The sequence below is a fragment of the Staurois parvus genome, unplaced genomic scaffold (assembly GCF_062004578.1).
Source record: "Staurois parvus isolate SC_StPar_1 unplaced genomic scaffold, SC_StPar_1.0 ptg000545l, whole genome shotgun sequence".
Classification (NCBI taxonomy): domain Eukaryota; kingdom Metazoa; phylum Chordata; class Amphibia; order Anura; family Ranidae; genus Staurois; species Staurois parvus.
In genome coordinates this window covers 491,186-519,185 of record NW_028318341.1, presented here as the reverse complement: position 1 = coordinate 519,185, position 28,000 = coordinate 491,186, and the positions used below count along the sequence as shown (strand labels likewise).

The 28,000-nt window shown below is 48.2% G+C and overlaps 1 protein-coding gene across 1 annotated transcript in view; it reads left to right on the top strand.

Moving 5' to 3' along the window:
- The window catches only part of LOC149451211 (kyphoscoliosis peptidase-like), a 71,314-nt gene extending 67,108 nt beyond the window's left edge, over positions 1-4,206 (top strand). Inside the window, exon 7 of the mRNA XM_089690899.1 lies at positions 1,103-4,206. Within this exon, the coding sequence (XP_089547025.1) occupies positions 1,103-2,409 (1,307 nt within the window). The 3' untranslated portion in view covers positions 2,410-4,206. The remainder of the gene's footprint in view (positions 1-1,102) is intronic.
- Positions 4,207-28,000: the final 23,794 nt, after the last annotated feature.

The window sequence follows — 28,000 nt, the reverse complement described above, 5'->3', positions numbered from 1 at the left end:
CTTTAACATGTGTGGAAAAAAAATTAAAAATTGTCCCCATAGGCAAATGGACAAAGGAGTAGCAGCATGTATTGTGTTTTTGTGCGTATTTTGGCGTCCTTTTATCGTGCAGCGGTAAATGACCGCTGCTCAGTTCTCCGGCATTCTCGGAGAGCACAGTTCTCCTGTGAATGCCTTTTTATGAAGCAGTGTAGATCAGTTCTCCGAATGAAGGGAGAAGCAATCTACAAATGCTGGAAAACGGCTGCTTTTACTATAATCTTGCGAGATTACAGTAAGAGATCAGTCATACACCGTTTACTAAGCAGAGGTAAATTATCGCTGCTTCGTTTGCGATTCCTCCGATTCTCCAGCTCTGAGCTGGAGAATCTGGAGGGAGAACACAGATCACCAGTGAAAAGCTGACATCGCTCCTTCATATACTGGCCATCTGTGTGCTGAGATGATCAGCGGAGAACATGTTCTCCGCTGATCATTTCCGTTTCCTAAACCACTAATAATCGGAGATCAGCAACGATCCTCAGGATCGCCGCTGATCTCTGTTTCATAAAAGGACACCTTAGTGCTATGTGGAAAATTCTCTAATTGGGAAGTGTTTCCCCTGCTGTTCATAATACACAAGCAAAAAAAGGCACTTAGCACATACAATAACAAGCATTAAGATACATGTAGACACTCACAGTAAAACATATCAAAATGTTTCTTCATGCACATGGGTGATAAAAGATCTTGCTGTGGCCAGGACTTGCTAAGTAATGCTGGCCTTAAATATGTAGGATTTTGTTTAAAAGTTCAAACAAAGTATGACAATCACTTCTACAACCATTCAATGGTGCCTTCATGGACTTAAATATTTTCAAACAATTTCTCATTCAAGTAGCGTGTCAGTGTCTCAATTTTACACATTAGATTCGACAACAATTTTCCATCCTTGTCTATTTTTTCACTTGCTGTGGTCAAAAACAATTGTCAAATTGCCTCCATTAACTATTAGATAATCAAACAAATGTTCTTAAAATGACAATTTTCTAAGCTCTAAAAATGTAAGACCAGCGTAAGAGTTAGTGAAGCTAATTAAATTTTCATTTTCTTTCTCATACAGAAAACGGTGAAGTTAATGTGTCCTTGGGTTGTTTATCACCACTGGAATTTAGCTACAAGATCTTCAAGCTTTTGAAGAAGAGCAGAAGTCAGGTGGACAAGTCATTTGGGATACTCACTGTCCATGAATCTAGCATGACCCTACGCTTTTATCCACCATCAGATGGCCAGTTTGAGCTGATGGTATTTGCAAAACCCAGCGAAGCCAAAGATCCCTACAAGTGGGTTTGTTCCTACCAAGTTGATTGCCTACAACCAAAACATCCACTTGGTTTGCCTGAAAACCCTTTTCATTTTTGGGGGCTACATCCAAAATCAAATGACTTGGGAGTAACCAATTGTAGCCTCAGGGAAGACCTGATTTTTGCAGAAAACGGTGCTTTGACAATTACTTTTGAGACATCCAGACCCTTGTTGGCCATGTTCCAGCTGATTCACCCAGAACTCTCAGAACTGTTCAGTAAGAAATGTCTGGTTTCCCAAAGACAAGACGACCAACTAGGATGTCACCTTTTATTACCTTTTTGGGGTTATTACAGACTGTCTTTATTTGTAAAAGGCCAGGAAGGAGACAACTTCTCTAATGCTGCTAACATGTTCATCAACTGCAAGAATCCAATCAACCACAATGAACTTTTCCCATCCAACCTCAGCGTTCACTGCGGACCTGGAACCAACACTAAGGAAAATGGTCTCACCCACCCCAGCCACGTTTCTCCTATTATAAATACATCTACTGGGAAGTGCAACATCACCTTCCATACCCTGTGGGACTTGGAGGTTTTTACTTCTCTGGAAAATAATAGACTGAATAACAGTTTGCATTCCTTGGACCGATACTGTTTCATAACACACCTGGAACATAAGATAAGTCTGACTGTCCATCTGACTGAGTCAGGACATTATAAGCTCAGCATTTTTACAAGAAGGAAGGAAAATGAGGAATATTCCCACGCCTGTGATTATGTCATTCAATGTGTATCCACTAATCACTTACTCCCTTTCCCCAAAGTTTACAGCGCTTGGGGTCCTGGCTGTATCTTACTGCAACCAAGATATGGGCTCCTCCAAGCGGAAAGTTGGGAGAACTTTAGAGTAAAGATCCGTGGAGCGTGTAAGGTTCTTGTTATCGGGCCTGTAAAAACAGAACTGCAGCTCACAAAAAATAAGATCTGGGAGGGGAAAGTTTTCACTGGTACCCCAGGGACACTCCTAAAAATAGCAGTGAAGTTCACACCAACTGCCACCACAATGGACATTGTGATGTCATTTAAGGCACAGATTGCATATAATGAATCCTCAGGGTAAGGCCCTGTACACATGATGAGAATATTGGACGAACAATTGCATTTTTTTTCTTCATGCTAGTCTCATATCGAAAGAGGTTACAAAATTTACGAAAATTCTTGTATGACAGAGTAAAAATTCAAAAGTGATGTAAGGCAATCTATTGTATTCAGATGAAAACTGTACTGATTAAATGAAAATCATACAATCTGGTATCGTAGGGGAAAAATTTTCATGCTTGTCCCTTCGAATAATTTCGGGTGAAAGCTGTGAACTAACAATCAGATTGTAGTAGGATTGCTTCGAAAGCAGTATTTTTTGTATGATTTTCTGATTATGTGTACTAGGTTTTACCCCTGGTTCACATATCCGCGTTCCTGAGGTCTGTGTTTTGCGCGGGCATGAGAGCCCATTCATTTGAATGGACTCCCGTGCCCCGGGACACGCAGGGAAGAAGTCCCTGCACTTCTTCTGAATACACAGCCCGCACGGGAACCTGGGTTCCCAGTACGGTCGCGATTTCCAGTGCGGGCGGCGTGCCATTAGAATTAATGGCACCCGCCTGCAGGTCCGCATTCCTCTGTGCGGGTGGTGCTGCTGTATGGATTTTTGTGCGATCCGCAGCGGCACCACTCACATATACAGGGTGCGGCAACATAACTTCCTTTTTTCAAAACGCAATAAAACCCATTTTATGAATCAGAATTGTTCTTATTGTCTTTAATAATGTAGGTACATATCTAAAGTTCTGTTTTACACAGTTTTGAAAATCATATCAGGTGGTTGATGCCCCCCATTGTCCATACACTGAATAAGCCGATTTCTGGCATTTTTCATGACCCTTACCAGCATAGCAGCGGGTATGTTGGCAATTTCTGCGCGGATGTTGGCCTTCAGGTCTTGTAGGGTCCTTGGACGGTTTACATAAACGCGGGATTTCAAAAAACCCCACAAAAAAAAGTTGCAAGGGGCCAAATCGGGGGAGCGGGCTGGCCACTCCAAATCGCCCCTTATTGAGATGAGGCGCTCCGGGAAGTGTTCCCTTAAAACAAAGTTCAAGGGCAGACGCATGTTTGCGCGCAGAACGCTGCGGGGATCGCAAGATTGAAGCTCTCACTGCTTCGATGTTCTCAGGTGATCTGATGGGTCGAGGGACTCCTGCTCTTCGTCTTGTCGTACTCGCGGTTTGTCTGAACATAGTGACCCACGTAACAATTGATTTCCGGTCCGGGACACGGCCCAACGGGGCTACATTGAAGCAATGTCGGAAGGCGCGTTGGGTTGCGATCACAGAAAATCCGTTCGAAAAGTAGGCCTCTACGGCAAACGCACGCTGCTCACTGTTCCAACGCATGATGATGACTGACCTGGAAGAGAACAAAAACTTTAGAACTACGCCTGTCGCCTGAGACCACTCCCGCCCTGCTATGGTCGCTACAGCCTGAATGGCACGCATTTCAAAAAAGGGAGTTATGTTGCTGCACCCTGTATGTGAACCTAGCCTAAGAGATTAAAGCATGTGCCTATTATTCGTGGGGACTGAATGGGTAGCATTGCACTTTTTCGTACCAAGGTGCTGGGTTGGGTTCTCCTCAAGACCACTATCTGCATGGCGCTTGTATGATGTGTTTGTGTGTGCTTCTAATATAAAAGTACTGTGATAGGTTAACTAGCATTGCCTCTACTTTGTGTGGACAGAGTCCCTAGATTGTGAGCTCTTTTGGAGTCAGGGAGTGATGAGTGGCTCAATGTTCTCTGTGAGACACTGTGGAAAAGTGTCATTGCTACATAAATAAAAGTTGCATTGCCGGAAAAATATTATCGCACATTATTCCTTTGCGATTCAAAAAAAGATTGCTCATATATTCATTGTGCCATATACAATTGTTTAGTTTGTCACTAAACCCTGACGAAACCGAAGAAAAAGATTCCCACAAAATTAGGTGATAGGTTCTCTTCACAGGTGATGCAGGCATCTCCAGGGAAAATCAGGCGATGTAAGAGTTTACCTCTAAAGGAAGATTCATATGTAACATTGGTATATCGCGGTTATATACAGCCCGATGCCAAGGTCAGGAACTATGGCTGACGTTACTACCCCAATTCCCTTACAGCAAACAGACCTACTGGGGTGTATTTGACGCGAGGCAAACAAGGCGTTTGCCTAAGACGGCATTTTTCAGGGGGGCGGCGCAACCCCCCCCCCCTTTCTCACAGAATGGATTCTTCCGTGGGAAAGGGACAGGGGCTGCTGTTTCCGTGACTCCGTGTCCCACTTCGATTCGGTCCACGAGGCGCTGCTGGAGGAGGGGTAGAGAGGTTGTCCAGTCCGGTGTCTTCATCTTGGATCGCGATGTGGGCGGGATGACATGCTGCCACTCTTATCTCGCCACACCCCCAGGATCACTGGGCAGCCTATCCCTCCCTCTCCAAGCTCCGCCTCCTTAAAAGCAATGAGCCGATGGCAGGGATGTAGATAATGGGGGTCAGAACACCCCCCCCCAGAGCAGAGTTATGGACCATTTGTTATAAAGAGTGTTTGTGGAAAAAAAACGGGGTGCTTTTCTCCTATCTATATTTGTCAATGGATGGGAATATTCTGCATTTTCATCTCTGATATCAGCAGGCTTCTGATTGGCTGAGCTTGGAGCACTGGCAATCTATATCTTCACTTCAGTTTGCATCTCTCCATCACTTGGCGGCTTTTCCGCAAATTTGAAATAGACTGAAAGGAGGGGGAAAGGGAGTATCCTGCCTTCAGTGCCCTGACCTGCACCGGCCAATTTACAAAGGTCAGTGCCTGACAGCTCCACACCATAGAGAGACGGCCCTGACATTTGCCAAACAGAGTCTCTAGGGCACGGGTGTCAAACTGGCAGCCCTCCAGCTGTTGCCAAACTACAAGTTCCATGAGGCATTGCAAGGTTGACAGTTACAAGCATGACTCCCAAAGGCAAAGGCATGATGGGACTGTAGTTTCGCAACAGCTGGAAGGCCGCCAGTTTGATACCCCTGCTCTAGGGGGTCACTGATGTGCAGGGGGAGTAGGGAAACTAAGGTAAGGGGGAACACTGATATAAAGGTTCCCCCTTTCATCAGTGTACTCACTCCCCTTTCAGATCAGTGTCCCCCCTTACCTCAGTGTCCACAGTGTTCCCGTTTACATCAGGGTCTGCAGAGTTCCCCCTTGCTCTGATGTAAGGGGATGCTAACATAAGGGGGCACAATGTGGACTCTCATGTAAGAGGAACTCTGCAGACTCTAAAGTAAAGGGAAACCCTGCGAACTATGACGTAAGGGGGAACTGTGCAGACTCTGATATAAGGAGGAATTCTGTAAACTCTGATGTAAGGTGGGGGGGGGTCTGGTAACCAGCGACCTCCTTACATCAGAGTTCCTCTTTACACCAGAGTCCACAGTATTTCTTCTAACATGATGGTCCACAGGGTGGACCCGCCAGGGAGGCTCTGGAAACTCTGATGTAAGGGAAACTCTGTGGACTCTGATGCAAGGGGGAATTCTGTGGACTTATCATAAAAAGGCCCACTAAAATCCTTAGGACCAGGCTCTTGATGATGCTCTTAATCTGGCCCTGCCCTTACCATAGTGTATTCACTTTGCGAATGCTGATGTAGGGAACTCTACAGACCCAAAAGTAAAGGGGAACCCTGCAGACTATGATGTAAGGGGGAACACTGCGGTCTCTGATGTAAAGAGGAACTCTGCAAAGTCTGATGTAAGGGACAGGCTCTGATGATCAGAGACCCCCTTACATCAGAGTTTTCCTTTACATCAAGGTATCCAGAGTCTTCCCTTGCCCTGTAAGGGGGAACACTGTGGACTCTAATGTAAGAGGAACTCTGCAGGCTCTGATGTAAGGGGAACACTGCGGACTGTGATGTAAGGGGAAACTCTGAAAAATCTGGCGTAAAGAGGAACTATGATGTAAGGAGGTCTCTGGTCACCAGAGCCTGCCCCTTACAGCAGACTTTGAAGAGTTCCTCTTTACACTAGAGACCACAGTGTTCCCCTTTACATCACGGTCTGCAGGGTTCCCCTTTATGTTTGGGTCTGCAAAATCCCCCCTTGCTGCACTGATGACGCTTATTCTGATGTAAGGGGCAACTCTGGTCATTTCAGTAAGGCCCACCAAAATCCTCAGCATCAGGCCGTTGATGCTCTTAATCCAGCCCTGTGTGCATAGAGCAGTATACATGACCACAACATGCACTGCTCGTTCCAAACAAAGGGAAGTGAGAGAGAAAATGAGAGGTTTGGGAGCGAACAAAGAATGTTACAGGGAGGCAGAAAAGCAGAGTAAGAAACAATAAAAAAAAGATTACAGGGCCATTAAGTAGTGCATGTGTATGGATTATTTTTAAAAATTAAGATATTCTCAGTGGATCGCTTTAACCACTTCCTGTCCGGACACTTTTACCCCCTTCCTGTCCAGGCCAATTTTCAGCTTTCAGCGCTATCACATTGTGAATGACAATTACTCAGGCATACAACACTGTATCTAAATGAAATTATTATCATTTTTTTCAAACAAATAGAGCTTTAATTTGGTGGTATTTAATCATCACTGGGGTTTTTATTTTTTGCTAGAAAAATGAAAAAAGACTGAAAATGTTGAAAAAAAACATGTTTTTCTTAGTATTTGATACTAAATTTTGCAAATAAATATACTTTCTTCATAAATTTAGGCCAAAATCCATTGTGCTACATTTTGTTGGTAGACATAACCCAAATCAGTGTGTATTATTTAGTCTTTGTGAAAGTTATAGAGTCCACAGACCACGGTATATATATTTGATATATTTGAAAATGTATCAATCCTGATGCACGGTCTACCTATATAATTTCTTGGGGCCCTAAAATGCCAGGACAGTACAAATACCCCCCAAACGACCCCTTTTTGGAAAGTAGACAGTCTGAGGTATTTAATGAGAGGCATGGGGAGTTTTTTGAAGTTGTCATTTTTTGCCAATTTTTTAAGGAAATGATGAAAGTAAAAAAAATTCTTTTTTTTTTTCCCACAAAGTTGTCATTTAACAAGTTCTTTCTCTCACACGGCATAGGCATACTTGCAATTACACCCCAAAACACATTCTGCTACTCATCCTGAGTATGGCGATACCACATGTGTAAAACTTTTTCACAGCCTAACCACATAGAAGGGCCCCACATCCAATAAGCACCCTTAGGCGTTCTAGGGGCAAAAATTACACATCTAATTTCTTGACTGTCTATCACAGTTTTGGAGGTCCTGGAGCACCAGGACTAGAGATGAGCGAATCGAACATGACGAAGTGGAATTCGTTCCGAAGATTTGGAAAAATTCGATTCGCGACAAATCCGAAGATTAGCAAACTTCGGATGCACGAATCGAATTTTCCCAAAAATGGCGGCGACATGTGTGGCGACAGGAGAAAATGGACAGAGAAGATGGGGCAGGGATCTCTGGGAAGGCGCGCAGACAAGGCGCGCTGACCCATAATGCATTCATGAGTCATGAATCATGACATGTGATCGCATTAGCCATTCAGCAGCCAGCCAGCACTGTGTAATGGTGGAGCTATAAATCGCGGCCATCTTAGAATTCTCCATTAGCCTCCGGTCATTCAAGAGAGACAGACCTGTCTGTATTAAGGGACAGAGTTAGGGCCACAAAGACTTTAGGGCCACAGAATCGTTACTCAGGGACACAGAATCGTTACTCAGGGACACAGAATCGTTACTCAGGGACACAGAATCGTTACTCAGGGACACAGAATCGTTACTCAGGGCCACAGCTATCAAAGAATCGAAAATTTAAAGTGACATACACCCTTTTTTTTTTGGTGGCTGTCGTGCACAGTTGGTGCTGCAGTTTGCCGATTGTGCAAAATAAACTGACTTTCTGCTTCACAACCACTATTGTACGTTCAAAGAGTTAAATCCATTTACACGCCGGCTGGCGGTAATATTTTTTGGGTGATTAGTGCATTCCAGTGACACAAACGTACAGTTTCCAGCCAACGGCAAGCTGCAATTGACCGATTGTGTACAATAAACTGACTTTCTGCTTCACAACCACTATTGTACGTTCAAAGAGTTAGATCCATTTACACGCCGGGTGGCGGTAATATTTTTTGGGTGATTAGTGCATTCCAGTGACAGAAACGTACAGTTTCCAGCCAACGGCAAGCTGCAGTTGACCGATTGTGCTAAATAAACTGACTTTCTGCTTCACAACCACTATTGTACGTTCAAAGAGTTAAATCCATATACACGCCGGGTGGCGGTAATATTTTTTGGGTGATTAGTGCATTCCAGTGACAGAAACGTACAGTTTCCAGCCAACGGCAAGCTGCAATTGACCGATTGTGTACAATAAACTGACTTTCTGCTTCACAACCACTATTGTACGTTCAAAGAGTTAGATCCATTTACACGCCGGGTGGCGGTAATATTTTTTGGGTGATTAGTGCATTCCAGTGACATAAACGTACAGTTTCCAGCCAACGGCAAGCTGCAATTGACCGATTGTGCTAAATAAACTGACTTTCTGCTTCACAACCACTATTGTACGTTCAAAGAGTTAAATACATTTACACGCCGGCTGGCGGTAATATTTTTTGGGTGATTAGTGCATTCCAGTGACAGAAACGTACAGTTTCCAGCCAACGGCAAGCTGCAATTGACCGATTGTGTACAATAAACTGACTTTCTGCTTCACAACCACCATTGTACGTTCAAAGAGTTAGATCCATTTACACGCCGGGTGGCGGTAATATTTTTTGGGTGATTAGTGCATTCCAGTGACAGAAACGTACAGTTTCCAGCCAACGGCAAGCTGCAATTGACCGATTGTGTACAATAAACTGACTTTCTGCTTCACAACCACCATTGTACGTTCAAAGAGTTAGATCCATTTACACGCCGGCTGGCGGTAATATTTTTTGGGTGATTAGTGCATTCCAGTGACACAAACGTACAGTTTCCAGCCAACGGCAAGCTGCAATTGACCGATTGTGTACAATAAACTGACTTTCTGCTTCACAACCACCATTGTACGTTCAAAGAGTTAGATCCATTTACACGCCGGGTGGCGGTAATATTTTTTGGGTGATTAGTGCATTCCAGTGACATAAACGTACAGTTTCCAGCCAACGGCAAGCTGCAATTGACCGATTGTGCTCAATAAACTGACTTTCTGCTTCACAACCACTATTGTACGTTCAAAGAGTTAAATCCATATACACGCGGGGTGGCGGTAATATTTTTTGGGTGATTAGTGCATTCCAGTGACATAAACGTACAGTTTCCAGCCAACGGCAAGCTGCAATTGACCGATTGTGTACAATAAACTGACTTTCTGCTTCACAACCACTATTGTACGTTCAAAGAGTTAGATCCATTTACACGCCGGCTGGCGGTAATATTTTTTGGGTGATTAGTGCATTCCAGTGACATAAACGTACAGTTTCCAGCCAACGGCAAGCTGCAATTGACCGATTGTGCTAAATAAACTGACTTTCTGCTTCACAACCACTATTGTACGTTCAAAGAGTTAGATCCATTTACACGCCGGGTGGCGGTAATATCTTTTGGGTGATTAGTGCATTCCAGTGACATAAACGTACAGTTTACAGCCAACGGCAAGCTGCAATTGACCGATTGTGCTAAATAAACTGACTTTCTGCTTCACAACCACTATTGTACGTTCAAAGAGTTAAATCCGGTTTTATTTTTGGGGTGCTTATTGAATTAAAGAGTATGTCAGACAACACGCAGAGGAGTGGCAGAGGAGGCAATGTTTCAGGAGCGAGCAGACGTGGCAGCAGAGGAAGGGGTCGAGGCAGCACTAGTCGCAGCCAGAGGCCAGTGCTCCCGGTGTCATCCAGCGGTCGTGTCTCCACCGACAACCCTGCCGTCATCGATTGGTTGACTCGGTCGTCTTCCTCTTCCCAGGTCACCTCTGACACCTACAGCCAACGGTCGGTGGGTACGTCAGACACAACCGTTAGTTGGCATGGCCCGGGAGCAAGCCCACTGAAATCACGTGTCCTCGACCTGCCCCTGTCCTTTGGTGTTCCCTCACCAAGCGAAGTATCGCATGCTGTGGGCTCAGCCCCACTGTACAGTGAGGAAGAGCTAACAGAGGGCGGTCAGGAACGGGGGGAGACATCCGCCTCTTCAGCAGCCAGGCGAAGAAGTACTGGCGAGGAGAGTGGCTCGGTAGCCGGTCTAGAGACAGGTCTGTCTCCTGACCCACACGCAGCCGAGGGGGCTAGTAGTGACGCGGAGACCCTAATTGATGATGATGAGGCTGATCGCACTTGGCAGCCTCGTCGTCATCAGGCTATTGCTTCCGCATCATCAGTAGAAGAGGGTGCCAGCTTGCCAGCGAGCAAAACAGTCGGTGGGTTGCCCAGGAGGCAGCAGGGTCGCAGCAGTGTCAGTGGAGCCAAACGGCCACGGAGTAGAGCACCAGCTCCACTGCAGCCTACCACCACGGACAGTAGTGGTGCCGGTGTGCACGGAGGAAGTAGCAGTCAGCCAGTGAGGAGTAGCGGGGGCAAAGTTTCCTACTCGGCGGTGTGGCAATTTTTCGTCAAGCCGCCCGAAGAAGTAAACGTAGCCGTATGTCGACTATGTGGCCAGAAAGTCAAGCGTGGCCAGGGGGCCAATGTTGGGACTACAGCGTTGCGTCAGCATATGCAGCGTCGCCATTCGGTGGCCTGGGAAAACCGTGATAAAGATACGGCGGTTCTGCCTGCCCCAGCCCCCGCTCCATCACCCGCTCCGTTACTTGCTCCGTCACCCGACGTCAATCGCCCTCTATCAGCCAGTCAAGGCTCCAACACCTCTGCTGAGGGGAGTTGTCGCTCGTTGGCATCTTCCGCTCGTTCAGATGCTCCTTCTCCTGCTACTCCTCTTCACGGATTCCGTCAGCAGTCTTTCTTGGAATCCGTTTCCAAGAGACAACAGTTTGCGAGCACGCACCCGACGGTGCAGAAGCTGAACGTCCTCCTGTCCAAGTTGCTGGTGCTGCAGTCCCTCCCTTTCCAAGTGGTGGACTCAGCACCTTTCCGAGAAATGATGGCTTGTGCCGAGCCGCGGTGGAGAGTGCCAAGCCGGCATTTCTTCGCCAAAAAGGCAGTGCCAGCCCTGCATTCACATGTAGAAGAGATGGTGGGCCAGTCTTTGAGCATGTCGGTCTCTGCCAAAGTGCACGGCAGCGCCGACGTGTGGAGCTGTAACTACGGTCAGGGACAGTACATGTCATTTACGGCCCACTGGGTGAACGTGGTGCCGGCACAGCCGCACCAGCAACTTGGACAGGTCACGCCGCTTTTGCCTCCACGTTTGCACGTCCTTGGTCCAGCAAAGATGTCCGCCTCTACCACCTCTTCTTCCGCCGTGTCCTCAGCCGCCACCCCCGTGCCAAGTCCCATTACCCGACCGGCATATCACATGTGCAGGGCGCAACGGTGTCACGCTGTTCTGCACCTGGTATGCCTTGGCGAACGTAGTCACACAGGGGAGGAACTTCTCAGTGTAATGAACAGAGAAATCGACAGATGGCTGTCTCCGCGCAAACTGAAAATCGGAACCATGTTGACCGACAACGGAAAGAACATGGTGTCTGCTCTGCGTCAAGGAAGGTTGTGCCATGCGCCATGCATGGCTCACGTGTTCAATCTGGTTGTCAAGCGGTTCCTAAAATCCACCATCCCACTGCAAGACATCCTTAAAATGTCACGTAAACTTTGCATGCATTTCAGCCATTCCTACACCGCAAAGCACACCCTCCTTGAGCTGCAGCGGCAGAACGGAATTCCACAGCATCGCCTGATCTGCGACGTTGCAACAAGGTGGAATTCAACCCTACATATGTTAGACCGCCTTTACGAACAGCGAAAGGCCATCACCGATTTCCTGATGTTACAAGCGGATAAAGGTACTCCCCTGTGTAACTTAGATGTCAGCCATTGGCAGCTCATGCGTGACACCTGCCGCTTGCTCAGGCCCTTTGAGGAGGCCACGCTATTCGTGAGTCGGCAGGACTATGGGATGAACGACGTCATTCCTCTGTTGCACGTCCTGGAACAAATGCTGTTAACAATGGCTGGTCAGGGTGCGGTAGACGTGGCGCACAGATCTCAACGCCACATGACCCCTGTGGGGGCAGGACAGAAAGAAGAGGAGGAGGTAGAGGAGGACATTGGTGCTCAGGAATTATTGAGTGAAATGGGTGGTTTTTCCACTCAGCGGACAGGAGTGGAGGAGCAGGAGCATCTGGTAGAGGAGGAGGAGGAGACAGAGGACCCAGACGCACCGTGGCAGTATGCTGTGGAGATGGAGGCACGGAGTCCCTCGCATTCCTTGGCACAAATGGCCCATAGCATGCTCGGTTGCTTGCGTAGCGACAGCTGAATAATAACCATCAGACAGAGGGATGACTTTTGGCTGTCCACCTTGTTGGACCCTCGCTACCGTTCAAAAATGGTGGCCTTTTTCACACCTGCTGAGAGGGAGGCCAAAATAAAGTACTATAAAAAAAACCTATGTAGTCATGCAGTATATAGCCCTATCGGCCACTTTCTGGCATCCAGTTGCTGTAGCCCCGCTCACCACACTGTGCCACGGGCCCCTGTACCGCCTTCTTATACTGCTGCCAGATCCATCCTCTGCCATGTGCGTCTTTGTCGTCTGCTCACGCTGCTGGGTTCCAGTTTTAAACCTAGGCCTGTGTATGGCTTCCGAATACTGCTGCCTCCACCGCCACCCTGCGCCATGTGCCTCTGTCGTCTGCTCACGCTGCTGACGGCTTCTGCTTTTTAACCTAGGCCTGTGTATGGCTTCCGAATACTGCTGCCTCCACCGCCACCCTGCGCCATGTGCCTCTGTCGTCTGCTCACGCTGCTGACGGCTTCCGCTTTTTAAACTAGTCCTGTGTATGTCTTCCGAATACTGCTGCCTCCACCGCCACCCTGCGCCATGTGCCACTTTCAGGTCTCCTTACACTGTTGGTGGGTTCCATTTTGTGATAGGGTGCTGTATGGCCTTCCATTGCTGCTGCCTCCACCGCCACCCTGCGCCATGTGCCTCTGTCATCTGCTCACGCTGCTGACGGCTTCCGCTTTTTAACCGAGGCCTGTGTTTGGCTTCTGAATACTGCTGCATCCACCGCCACCCTGCGCCATGTGCCTCTGTCGTCTGCTCACGCTGCTGATGGCTTCCGCTTTTTAAACTAGTCCTGTGTATGTCTTCCGAATACTGCTGCCTCCACCGCCACCCTGCGCCATGTGCCACTTTCAGGTCTCCTTACACTGTTGGTGGGTTCCATTTTGTGATAGGGTGCTGTATGGCCTTCCATTGCTGCTGCCTCCACCGCCACCCTGCGCCATGTGCCTCTGTCATCTGCTCACGCTGCTGACGGCTTCCGCTTTTTAACCGAGGCCTGTGTTTGGCTTCCGAATACTGCTGCATCCACCGCCACCCTGCACCATGTGTCTCTGTCGTCTGCTCACGCTGCTGACGGCTTCCGCTTTTTAACCTAGGCCTGTGTATGGCCTTCAATTGAAGCTGCTTCTGCTCCGCCACTCTGCCATTGGACTCTTGATAGTCGTCTCCCCACGCTGCTGCTGGGGGGACTTTTTAACATAGGCCTCTGTATGGCCTTCAATTTTAGCTGCTTACGCTCCGCCACTCTGCCATGGGCCCCTGTACCGCCTCCTCATGCTGCTGCCAGGCCCGTAATCTGCCATGGGCCCCCGTACCGACTCCTCATGCTGCTGCCAGGCCCGTAATCTGTCATGGGCCCCTGTACCGCCTCCTCATGCTGCTGCCAGGTCCAGAGTGTGTCATGGGTCCCTGTACGGCCTCCCATTGCTGCTGTCTCCATCGCCACACTCTGCCATGTGCCACTTTCAGGTCTCCTCACACTGCTGGTGGGTTCCATTTTGTCATAGGGTGCTGTATGGCCTCCCATTGCTGCTGCCTCCACCGCCACACTGTGGCTCCACACTCTGGTTTTGGCCCCGTGACTGCCCAAATGAGTGAAGTGTGCGGTGATTCTAAGATCGACGGCACTCATCTGCATGTCATACTGACTGACAGTATTATTTCTCTTCCCCAGCAGACTCCAAGGGCATTTAAATTAAAGGTACAGTGTTCTGCACTAATATAAAGGCTCTCTGAAGCCTAGAAACACCCTTTTTATAAGTTAAATTCGCAGCGAATATATTCGGCACGAAGCGAATTTAATCGGCGAATTCGGCGAATCAGCCGAACCGAATTTTTGAATAATTCGCTCATCTCTAACCAGGACAATTGAATTACCCACAAAATGACCCCATTTTCAAAAGAAAACACCTCAAGGTATGTTTTAAGAGGCATGGGGAGTCCTCTGAAGACTTCATTTTTTGCCACATGTTTTTGAAAAATGTGAAAAGAAAATGAAAATGTATTTTTTTTTACGCAAAGTTGTCAATCTATGAGATATTTCTATTACACAGCATAGGAATACTTAAAATGATACCTCAAAACGCATTCTTTAACTCCTGCTGAATATGGCGATACCAAATGTGTGAGACTTTTTCACAGTCTGGCCAGATAGAGGGGTTCCACATCCAATAAGCACCTGTTAGCGTTCTAAGGGCAAAAATTACACATCTAATTTCTTGACTACCTATTGCCGTTTTGGAGGTCCTGGAGCATCAGGACAATGGAATTACCCACAAAATGACCCCATTTTGGAAAGCAAACACCCCAAGGTATGTTTTAAGAGGCATTCGGAGTCTTCTGAAGACTTCATTTTTTGCCACAAGTTTTTGGAAAATGCGAAAAGAAAATGAAAATGTATTTTTTTCTACACAAAGTTGTCAATCTATGAGATATTTCTAATACACTGCATAGGCATACTTAAAATTACACCCCAAAACACATTCTCTAACTCTTCCTGAATATGGTGATACCAAATGTGTGAGACTTTTTCACAGTCTGGCCACATAGAGGGGTTCCACATCCAATAAGCACCTGTTAGCGTTCTAAGGGCAAAAATCACACATCTAATTTCTTAACTACCTATTGCTGTTTTGGAGGTCCTGGAGCATCAGGACAATGGAATTATCCACAAAAAGACCCCATTTTGGAAAGCAAACACCCTAAGGTATGTTTTAAGAGGCATGGGGAGTCTTCTGAAGACTTCATTTTTTGCCATAAGTTTTTGGAAAATGTGAAAAGAAAATGAAAATATATTTTTTTTTATGCAAAGTTGTCAATTTATGAGATATTTCTATTACACAGCATAGGCATACTTAAAATTACACCCCAAAACACATTCTCTAACTCTTCCTGAGTATAACGATACCACACCTGCAAGACTTTTTCACAGCCTAACCAAATGGAGGGGCCCCACATGCAATAAGCACCGTTAGGCATACTAAGGGCAAAAATTACACATCTAATTTATTGACTACGTATCACAATTTTGGAGGTCCTGGAGCAGCAAAGTCTTCTGAAGACTTAATTTTTTACACAGATTTTTAGAAAATGTGAAAAAAAAGTAGTTATTTTTTCTTTAATGCAATGTTACCAATAATAACATATTTCTAACACACTGCATAGGTATTCTTAGAATAACACTTTAAAACACATTCTGCTACTTTTCCTGAGTATGGGGATACCACATGTGTAAGACATTTTCAGTGTTTGGACTGATTACTGGTCATTGCAACCTGTTTATCACAAAAAATAGCAAACATTATATATCAATAAAGCATAGTGTAGCTTCACCTACGGCCTGTTCCTAAAAGCTTAACCTACTAGTACGTGGCTGTCCACATAGCACTATGTTCATTCACCAAGAAGTTGAACAAAAGATAAACCAAAGAGTACCTGTTGTTTCAGTGCAGAGGATGGGTGGCACCAGTGTCTTGCAGGAAGGTAGCCAGTGGGATATACAGATGGGTCAGTACCGGTGTCATGCATAGACGTGGTGAGCAAACAGGCAAAGTAGTGGTCCAGGAAGAAGACAGGAACATGGTCCATAAAAAGGCCACAGTCAATACAGACAGCAAGCAAAGACGTGGTAAAAGGATTGGTCCAGGCAGAAACATTAAGCTTAGGGCCTTGGTTAGGTAAGACTGGACAAAGGGGTAGAGGCTTCATCCCACCCAAATCTCTTCGAAGCCTCTGGTCTCCAGACCCTGATCCGGGAATTAAAAAACCCAAAGAAAACAAAAAAGTTTTCTCTGCTCGGAAACACTACTCTGGATCCCCTCACATACGTGAGACCCCTGTGTTGTCTTGAATCCCACTACTAAAGTGGGAGGGCAAAAGATCAGTCCAGGAGGCAGGCAGAGGCATGGTCGATTAACAGGCCGAGGTCAGTTCAGGCAGCAGGCAGAGGCATGGTCGATTAACAGGCCGAGGTCAGGTCAGGCAGCAAGCAGCGGCATGGTCGAGTAACAGGCCGAGGTCAGGTCAGGCAGCAAGCAGAGGCATGGTCGAGTAACAGGCCGAGGTCAGTTCAGGCAGCAGGCAGAGGCATGGTCGATTAACAGGCCGAGGTCAGCTCAGGCAGCAAGCAGAGGCATGGTTGAGTAACAGGCCGAGGTCAGTTCAGGCAGCAGGCAGAGGCATGGTCCATTAACACGCCGAGGTCAGTTCAGGCAGCAAGCAGAGGCATGGTCAATAAACAGGCCGAGGTCAGTTCAGATGGAAGGCAGGAAAATGAATTCAGGCAACAGGCAGAAACGTGGCAGGGAAATAGCAAACAGAGGACAAAGAAATATATCTTCACCGTACTTCACTAATAATGTAGTGTGGTATGGTAGATACGGAAGCACTCTTCTATACAGAGACCAGGCTTTGAGGGACACTGGGGACAGTAGTATCGGGTGTCAGATCGAATTCTATGTTTGGAGCATACCCGACATCTCTTTTGAGGATTGCGGTCTGTTTCGGTAGGGGGGACGATATTGGGGAAATGTCTTTCATGCAATCGGCTCACTGCATCAGACCGAATTTGTTCAGGTACGGGTCTTACTTGATAGATGAGGGATGTGATAATCTCTTCCTGATATTGTAAGAAGGTGACAGGTCTTTGTGTGGACTTCTGGAAAACGATGTAGGAATTGTACAGGGCCATATGGAAAAGGTAGAAGGATACTTTTTTATACCAGTAGATTGATCTTCTGTTGGGTATGTAGGGCTGTAACATTTGATCATTTAAATCCACTCCCCCCATGAACAGGTTGTATTTGTGTATGCATTGGGGTTTTCGGGTTGGGACCGCGACTTCCTTGAATTTCCAATGAGCTGCTGTTAAGAAATGCCCGCAGCGAAAAAAGAAGAAAAGAATTAGCGCAGGGCAGGCATGACTAGGCCCAGAGTGGGAAGGAAGATGTGTAAGGGTTAATGTTAGTATTAGGGTTGGTAAAGGATAGCTGGGGGATCTGGTTGGTAGAGGAGAGTGTAGGTGGGGTCTCCTGCACTTTAGGGTGGAGTGTTCTGGGGAGGGGCGTCAGTTGGGAGCTGGACGTGGGAAAGAGAGCTTCCCTCTCGCCCTCCACCAGGGTGTCCTTCCCTGAGGTTTAGGTACAGTGGCAGCTGCCAGGGAGGGACGATTGGCCCGGCTGCGGCTTGCAGGGGCTGTACTGGCTGCGGAGCCGGGTCTCTGCCTCACTGCGGGGCCCGGGCTTGTCACCAGCGGCAGGGGGGCAGGAGCGCCCATGTGCTTAGGCCTCCGGAGCACTTTTGCCCGCCCCACAGAGAGCTCAGGACCAGAACGGGAGCCCCACTCGGGACCCTCCGGCCCCGCTGGCAGGGCGCTCTCCTGAGTCTGCCTGTGGGGAGGCCGGGAAGTAGAAGGACGGTTGGGCCGGGCTGGGTGAGTCTGCGGCCTCCAAGGGGAGGGCCTGGCTGCGGAGCCGGGTCTCTGCTTTTCTGCAGGACCCGGGCTCCTCGGAGGTAGTCGGGCGGGAGCACCCATGTGCTGGTGAGGTCTGCGCCTCCGGAGAGCTTTCCCCCGGTCTCCCCACTAGCCCAGGGCTCGGCTCCATGATGGGAGCCCCACTCGGGACTCTCCGGCCCCCACTGGCAGGGCGCTCTCCTGCCTCTGCTCCCGGGGAGGCCGGGAGGAATCCTAGGCTTCGGCGGAGTTCGGGGGGGGTCACTCGTGGACGAAGCCCCGCCCCCCGCCCGCACGGCAGTGAGGACGGGGTGACAGCGGCTCCTCCGCTGACAAGGCACCTGTCAGGGAGGGTGCCCGGCGGGAGGAGATGTCCTGCTGCAGCTGCCGGGCTGTCTGGTGCTGCGGCCGGCGGGCCCCCTGTCAGCATGGAGCAGTGGCTCCATTAAAAAAAAAAAAAAAAATTTTCCACAGGTGCAGCGCTAGGCGGAGGGCTGGCAAGTGCCCAGGGTCGTCAGGGAGCGTGGCTGGTGCTGGGCGGCAGGAGCGGCACAGACCTGCGGGACCCGTGGCTCCTGGGACTGGGAGGCCATCCAGTCATCGAGAGGAGGAGGACCGATCGGAGGGCGAGCTGTTGGAACCCGATCCGGGGGCGACAGCTGGCCGCTCGGCGCCGGTGGATTTTGGACGCGCGGCTGCTGGGACGTCTCCTGGGCAGCCTGGTGAGTTACCATTTTTTTTGGGGTCTGCTCTCTTCTTTTCAGCTGCTCTCCGGGAACTGTTGGGGGCGGGCTTCTGCGGTGTCGGGGGGCGGCGTCATCTCGTTGGGTATTGGTGCGGGGGTCTGCGTTTTGCGGTCCGGCTGGGGACTTGTTGCGGCGCTTTGCGCTGGGCGGTAGTGGGGGCGCTGGGCCTGCTTCTGTGTGATTCCCACCTGCAGGTGGGGATGTTTGCGGGGGCCTAGGGCAGGATAATGGGGACACACGGGGGCCTGGTGTTTTCTTCTCCGGCTTAGGGTCAGGGGTGGTTACGGCGGGGTCCGGTGCTCTGGGCTAGGCGGCCCCATCCACGGTTTTGGGTGAGGGTGCGGGGGGTGCCAGGGCCGGGCGGCTTCGCAGTGTGCCGGTGGTTCGAGGGCCCGTTGGTGTGCATTGACATTCGGATGTACAGGAGTAGATTGGGTGAGGTGTGTATGTCGGGATCTTCACGCTCTTGCTCTTGGAGCGGCTGCCTGTCGATGGGTCGAGGGTTGACGAGGGCAGGCGGTAGGACGAGGAGAAGCGGCGTTCTTTTTCGTTTATCCCGCGTGCATTTGCTAATTGGTTGCAGGCTTTCGCGATTGTGGCCAGTGTCATTGGGGAAACGGCCCCTGAGCATTGCTCGGCGTTTTTCTGTTCCCTTGACGCTATTAGCGAGGCTCCTGGGTTTAAGGGGGGATCGCTGGGCTATGGTGCGATGAACAGTTTCGGCAGCGTAGGGCGGTTTACCCGTCATTGCGCTGGGACAATACGGTCCGTGGCCTTTGGATACAGCTCATGACTCCGGCGAGGCCCTCTGGTCTGTTTTCGGGGTGGGCCGGTGGTTCGTTCTCCCCGGGACAATCAGCCTCAAAGCGTAGGGGTTCTGCTGGCGGTTCCAGTTTTGTTCGGAGGGTTTCCGCATCCCGTGTACTTTGACTTCGATTCCTCCTTTTAGCGCGGAACTCACGGTCGGCCTTGCAGTATGCAGCGGTGGTTTCGGATAAGTTGCGTAAGGAAGTGGGTTTAGACCGCGTGGGCGGCCCGTTTCCTTTTTTTCCCTTGGGGGGTTGTGCCCAAAAAGGAGACTCATGCGTTTCGGTTAATTCCTCACCTGTCCTTCCTGACAGTGGGGTCGGTGACCGACGCCATCGATACAGAGTCAGGTGCGGTGTATTATACGTCGTTCGATGCGGCAGTTTTCTGGGTTCTTCGGTATGGGCGCGGTGCGCTCCTGGCGTTATGGGATATTGAGTCAGCACTTCGGCTGTTGTGGGTACATCCGGCCGGTCTTCGTGTTTTTTGGGTTGTCGTTGGGAGGGCTCGTTTTATGTTGTGAAGTGCCTTCTCATGGGGTGTTTTATATCCTACGCTTTGTTCGAGAAGTTCAGTTCATGCATGGAGTGGGTGGTGCGGGATGTCTCCGGGGTGCCTGCGGTCATCCGTTATTTAGATGATTTTCTTTGTGTGGGTCCGCCAGCTTCCGGGGTATGTGCAGTTTTTGCTGGCCACTTTGCAACACATTGCACAACGTTTCGTTATTCCGCTGGCGTTGGACAAGACGGAGGGCCCGGCTGCGGTGATTACTTTCCTGGGCGTTGTTTGGATTCCGGAGCTGTGGAGTGCCGGCTGCCTGAGGACAAGCTGTTGGCCTTCAAAGTTGAGATTCGTGGGGTACTGGGCAAGTGTAAGTTTCAGCTGCGGGCCTGGCAGTCGTTGTTGGGCAAAGCTTACCTTCGCTTACCGTATACTGCCGATGGGTTGGGTGTTCTGCCGCCGATTGCAGATTTGGCTCACCTTTTTGGATTCCTTCAACAGGCGAGCTCTGTGGATGTCTGGCCCTGGGAGCTATTTTGACCTGGATTTGTTCCCGGATGCGGCGGCTTCCGTGGGATATGGGGCCTTTTGCTGAAGTCGGTGGAGCACGGTTCCATGGCCTGCTTCCTGGTGGGAGGCGGGGGGTTTGTTCTTCGTATCTTGGTGCTGTTGGTATTTTTTTTTTTTTTTTCGGTGGTGCTGGTGGTTGCCGTGTGGGGGGAGCATTTTTCGGAAGTAAAGGTTCATTTTCGGTGTAACATTTTGGGGGTGGTTCGGGTCATCAATCGGGTCTCAGCTTCTTCGTGGCCGGTGGTTGGCCTGCTTCGCCATTTCGTGTTGCGTTGCCTGCAGCTGACCATTTTCTTCATGCTGTGCATCTCCCTGGGATTGAGCAAACTCTGGTTGCCGCTTTGGCTCATTTTCAGTGGGACACATTCCGAGGATTGGTGCTGGGGGAGGAGCACCGCGGGGTTCCTTGTCCCGACTGGCTGTGGGATTTTGCCTTGGGGTCGTTGCAGGCTGGATCCGGTAGTCGGTGAGTGAGGCGACATGGTCTGCATACTCGACTTAAATGTTGTGGGACCCATCGTTGGTATGGTGTGCCGGGTACATTCCAGTTAACCAAGGTTTAACTGGCAGGTGGTGGTGCTGCACTGCGGATGGTATGGTTGTCTCCGAGCTGGTTGGTTGCGTCTGGAGGCCTGGTGGCATATGGTTGTCCGCAGGTGCATTTTTACTGGCGGGAGTGGTGGACCTGCTGCAGCGGGTCAATATTGATACGTGGGGGCCTGAGGTGGGTTTGCTGTGTTGTAATTTTGGCACGGAAATTAGAGCGGGGGTGTCGGCTGCTGTGTTTGATTGCCGGTTGGCTGGTTTGCCTTCTCCTTAAGTTGCTGGGGTGTCTGGGTTTTCACGAAAGCCTTTTGGGTTCGACAGGCCCTTCGGGGTTCCCGTAGGGCTCATCGCTGAAGGGATTCACGGCATCCGGTGTCCGTTGAGTTGTTAGGGTCTTGGTTTGTGCGCCTGCGGTCTGTGTGTCTTTCGGGCTTCGAGGTGTTTGTTTCGGTACGGCCTTTGCGGTGGCCTTTTGGGGGCATTGCGTTTTGGTGAGTTCGGTAGTCCGTCTACATCAGTTATTGGGGGGTTATTGGGGGATGTGGTCGTGTGCTGGGTTTACTGGGGTGGGAGGTGCTCGTCCATCGGTCTAGGACGGACCAGTTGGGGCGTGGTGCATGGGGTGCAGTTCTTTGCTCTTCCAGCATCTTATGTGTGCCCAGTGGGTGCGGTGCCAGATTTTCTATCCCATCGTCCGGTGGGGCAGGGGTCCTTTTTTCCAGCACGCTGAGGGGTCCTCTTAATTCACTTTGTGTCAGTTTTCTGACGGTGTTTCACGGCGGCTGGTTGGATGCGTCCTTGTGTGCTTCGCATTCGCTTTGGATGGGGGCTACTACGGAAGCTGCCGGGTGGGGTTTGTTGGATATGGGTCGCACGTATTGGTAGGTGGGATTCACGGAGATTTCGACTGTGCGTTCGTCCGCATCTGTTGGGGGTCTAGTGGGGTCTCGTGTTCTGTTGTCATGGCCTGGGGGGAGTGCCTGTCCTGTCTGGGTGATGTATTGTCCTGGGGGTATTGCTTGTCCTTTTCTTTCAGAGGGAGCGGTGTGACCTGGTGTGGATCCTGGGTCACTCCTATGTGTTCTTGGGGGGCCCGGTGGGCTGATGTTAGGCCTACTGGTAGGCAGCTGGGGTTGGCTAGGCAGGAAGCTTCTGTCAGCTGGATGGGTGTGCCGGGTATGTTGTGGGGTCGTGTGCTGCAGGGGGGCAGCGTTTGACTCGACGGGATGGCCCACTGGATGTCCTGGTGCTTCCTGCGGGTGGCATCGATCTGAAGGTCGACAAGGAGGTGGGGCGCTTCTTGGTCCGTAATGGGGGGCTGGTGGTCCGGCATCTGGAGCTAGAGGTGGATACTTGGAGGTATCTTTGGAGTGCTGGGGTACATCTGACTGCGGTTGGAGCGGATTTATGGTCTCTGGGTCTAAGGGATGGAGTTCGGAAAGGTTTGTTGTGGTGTGGCACGCATGGGTAAGGGCTCACCCAGCGTGCTGTGGCGGTGGTTGGTCTTTGGAGGCGGTTCTTATCTTGGAGGTACAAAATGGTGTGGGACCCATCGTTGGTATGGTGTGCCCGGGAACATTCCCAGTTAACCGAGGTTTAACTGGAAGGTGGTGGTGCTGCACTGCGGACAGTATGGTTGTCTCCGAGCTGGTTGGTTGCGGCTGGAGGCCTAGTGGAATATGGTTGTCCGCAGGTGCATTTCGGATCGTTTTGGTGGTGCCTTCAAAGACCAACGACAACTCTTTATGTTTTCTGTTATAAGGAATGGTTGATGTGTTTAAACTTGATTGGTTAATAAAAGGCCGTGCTGGCCATTTACTCCAAAATTGGTGTTGTGTTTTCTGTAAGTATAGTAAGTAAAGGGGATTGGTATGGAAGGGTAATGGTGGTGTAGTGGGGTCTGGATGAACCTATCTCGGGTGCACTAGTCATGGATAGATGAAAGGACATACACATCCCGTTTGTCTCGCCACTTAAGGCCAGGATCTCTTCATTTCTCAAGCTAGCTGACTCCCCCCTGTTTAGCTTGGTGGCAACCAATTGTTGTGGAAATCCCTTTCGATTGGGTCGAACTGTGCCACAGGCTACAGTGTCCTTGAGATAAAGGTGGTGGAAAAGGGGCAGGCTTGTGTAGAAATTGTCCACATAAAGATGGTACCCCTGATTGAAGAGGGGGTATACCAGGTCCCAGACAATTTTTCCACTAATCCCCATATAGGCTGGGCATTCAGGGGGCTCTAGCTGACTGTCCTTTCCCTCGTAGATACGGAACTTGTGCACGTATCCTGTGGACCTTTCGCAGAGTTTGTTCATCTTCACCCCGTATCTGGCCCGTTTACTTGGAATGTACTGTTTTATGATCAGCCTCCCAGTGAAATGGATTAGGGATTCATCGACACAGATGTTTTTTTCAGGACAATATATTTCTGAAAATTTTTGGTTGAAATAATTGATTAGTGGACGAATTTTAAAAAAGTTTGTCGTACTCGGGGTGATCTCTGGGGGGGAACAGGGAATTATCGTTGAAATGTAGAAAGTGCAGAATTGTTTTATAGCGGGTCCTGGACATAGTGGCAGAAAAGAGCGGCATGTGTTGAATGGGATTTGTCAACCAATAAGCATGCAGTTTATTTTTTTTTGTTAGTCCCATATTAAATGCAAGGCCAAGAAACACTTTAAATTCTTCAACTGTGAGGCATTTCCACTCAAATGTTCGAGCATAACAGGAGTTGGGATTTTGAGTGATTAATTGCTGGGCGAAAATATTGCATTGGTGCACAACTGAATTCAAAAACTCTTCAGTGAAAAATAAATGGAAATAATCAATGGCTGTAAAATTTTGGGTTTCTGCCTGAATGCCTGGTTGGGCTATGAATGGGGGAATTATAGGTGTTCCTGATCCTGAAGGTAGCCACACAGGGTTTAAAAGAGCATCTGGGACAGCAGTATGGGCCCTAATCCTTGGTGGCTGATGTGACACCCGAGTACTAGAACTTGCACTTACAGTGCTGGTAGTAGCCATATCAGAAGAACGTATTGAGCTGCTGGTGGTTGCTTGCTGCTCCTTGGAGTTCCTCATTCTTTTTGTTGGAACACCTTCTTCTGATTCAGAGAGTGAACCGCTGCTGTGTTCTGGTTCATATACAGAATCAGAGTTTGACAGTGAGAGTTCTCCGTCACTCTCATCTGTCATACTCAGAATTTGAAATGGCTCCTCGCTTGTATATGATCTTTTGGCCATATTTTTGACACTGATCAGGACCCACTGGTATGAGGAACTGTTTCCTGAGGAACTGAGAGACTTTTTTGATAAACTTAACATCCAGAGAATAGAGATTCCAGGTTGGGGGGAGGAAGAAGGAGGGATATATGCTGGGGGAAAAGAGGAATGGCAGCAAGGTAAAAAGAGAAATAGAGAATGGATAGATAAGGGAACTTTGGGGGGAAGGTGAACCGTACAGGGTCAGAGTTCAACCCCAGGGTCAAAAATCAAACGTGGCACTAGGTCCACAAATGATTAGAAGGCAACTAGTAGGCCTAATGGGGGGGTGGGAGGGAGGGGTGGGGGAGAGGATGGAGGGGGGTGGGGTGGAGGGGAGGGGGGATGGGAGTCGGGTTGGAGTGAGGGAGGGGAGGAGGTATTGGGTCAACACTCTGCATGACAGAAGGGATAAAGAGGAAGAGGCAATTTGGAAGAGAGATGGAGTTAACTGGGAAAGATGGAAGAAATACAGTTTATAACCTATAATGTGAACGGGCTGAGTTGTCCAGGGAAGAGATTTAGGTTGTTTAATGAGTTACATCATAGGGCTACGTCCGTGGTATTTTTACAGGAGACGCACTTTGAGATAGAGGCAAACGTGAAATTGAAATCCAAACACTACCCAACATGGTATTATGCAGATTCTCCAATTAAAAGAGCAAAAGGGGTTGCAATAGGTTTTGCAAAGAATATGAGATTTGAGCTAGAGGATAGAAAAACCGACCTGGAGGGGAGGTTTTTATTCTTAAAAGGTAGACTTCAGGGGATTGAGTGTACTTTAGCCAATATATACTGCCCTAATAAAAACCCGGAGATGTATATGAAGGGTCTGTTGGGAAAATTAATGGAATTTAAAAAGGGGCGCTTGATAGTAGCAGGAGACCTAAATTTCTGTATGGACCCACAAAAGGATAATACCTCTTCTGTGCAAAGAGAGGGGAGTAGGTCTCTGAGAGCTTTGAAAAAAGTGATGCATGAATATCAACTAGTGGACACCTGGAGAATAACGCATATGAAAGACAGAGACTATACCTTCTTCTCTAATGCACATGAGATATACTCGACATTAGATTACATCTTAATAGACCATCAACTTATAGATCATCTGGTTAAAATTGACATAGAGACAAGGACGTTCTCGGATCATGCTCCGGTCGTAATGAAAATGGGATGGGGAAGAAGGTGGACTGGAGGATTAGGGTGGAGGTTAAATGAGGTTCTTCTTCTGGATAAGGATGTAGTTCAGAAAATCGAGAAAGAGATTAAGGTATACTTTAAGGAGAACGAAACAGAGGAAGTATCGATAGCTACAGTCTGGGAAAGCCACAAGGTATTTATAAGAGGAATCTTGATTGCGGCAGGAGCAAGGAAGAAAAAGGAAAGAAGAGAGAGGGTCAGTGGGCTCTTAAAAGAAATATTGGACTTGGAGCAGATCCATAAGAAGAAAATAACAAAAGATACGAGACAGAAGTTGCTGGATAAAAAAGATGAGCTAGAGAGGTTGATGGATGAGGAGAAGAGAAGAGTATACAACAGGGTTTTGAACGAAAGATATAGATGGGGAGACAGACCAGGAAGATATCTAATGAGAGCTTTGAATAAAAAGAAAAATAGGAACTATATAGAAAAGATAAAAAGTTCAAAGGGGGAGTTGGTCCACTGAAATAAAGAGATTATTAAAGTGTTTACGGAGTATTACAAAAAGTTATATAATATTAGTCCCCAAGGCCCTCTAAAAGAAGCTCAAGAGGGAATTAATGAAAAAAAGATGACATACTTAAAAAATGCGGGATTACCAAAACTAAGTGAAGCACAGTTGAACTCCCTAGACGCAGAAATTTCCCAGGAAGAAATTAAAATAGCATTAAAAAGCACGGGGGGGGGGGAAAGCCCAGGCCCGGATGGCTATACAGTTAAGTACTATAAGAAATTTAGTGAAGTACTGTTACCCAAGCTGGAGAAATATATGAATGCTCTGGGAGGTGGGATGGAAATGAGGAGAGAATCCCTGCAGGCCCATGTAGTACTTATTCACAAGGAGGGAAAAGATCCATCTCAGTGCTCCAGCTATAGACCTATCTCATTATTGAACACTGACACTAAACTGTATGCAAAGGTGTTAGCAAACAGGTTGAGGGATCTGATGCCTGAATGGATCCATGGAGACCAGGTGGGCTTTGTACCGGGGAGAGAAGGTAGAGATAACGGCTTGAGAACCCTGACGCTTATTCAGAAAAGTAGAAAAGGGAAAGCCCCGGTGGTGCTCTTGTCAATTGATGCAGAGAAGGCATTTGATAGAGTGGACTGGGGCTTTATGATGGACAACTTAAAAGTGCTGGGGATAGGTGATAGAATGCGAGAGTGGATAAGTAAATCATATAGGGAGCCTACTGCAATCATCACGGTAAATGGGGAGAGATCAGAACCCATTGGAATGTCTAATGGTACAAGACAGGGCTGTCCACTGTCCCCTCTGCTATATGTATTGTCACTCGAACCTCTGTTGTCAATAATAAGAAATAGTGGATCGGTAAAGGGAATTCAGATAGAATCCATAGAACATAGAGTAGCGGCCTTTGCGGACGACTTATTGTTCTATGTGGGGAATCCCCGAATAACTCTCCCAAATATAATGAAGATTCTGAAGGAGTACGGTGAACTATCAAATTTAAAAATAAATCCAACGAAAACAGAGATCCTGAATATTAATATATCAAAGAATGAAAAAGAAAAACTACAAAAAGAATTCCCCTTTATATGGAGAGAAAAAGAGATAAAATACCTAGGAATAAAACTCACTGCCTCATCTAAGCATTTGTATAGATTAAACTATATCTCTTTGATAAATGAGATCAGGGAAGATTTAAAAAGACTAGAAGGAGGAAATCCATCCTGGATAGGACGTATAAACCTAGTCAAAATGGTAATTATGCCTAAAATACTGTATAGAATTCAAATGGTACCAATTAAAATTCCAGAAGCCTTCTTTAAGATAATGAAAAAAATGTTAACAAGATACATATGGAAGAATAAAAAACCTAGAATAGCATATGAAACATTGAGTAGGACTAAAGAATAAGGGGGATTGGGTCTACCAGATGTCAAGAGATACTATAAAGCAGTGGTTTTAGCAAGAATATATGACTGGACATTTAACCATAAGGGGAAAAGTTGGGTAACAATTGAAAATGATCTTAGTGGAATTAGATTGAGTCAGATGATATGGGTTCCACCACAGTTCAGGGGAATTAAAGAAAGCACAAGTGTCTACAC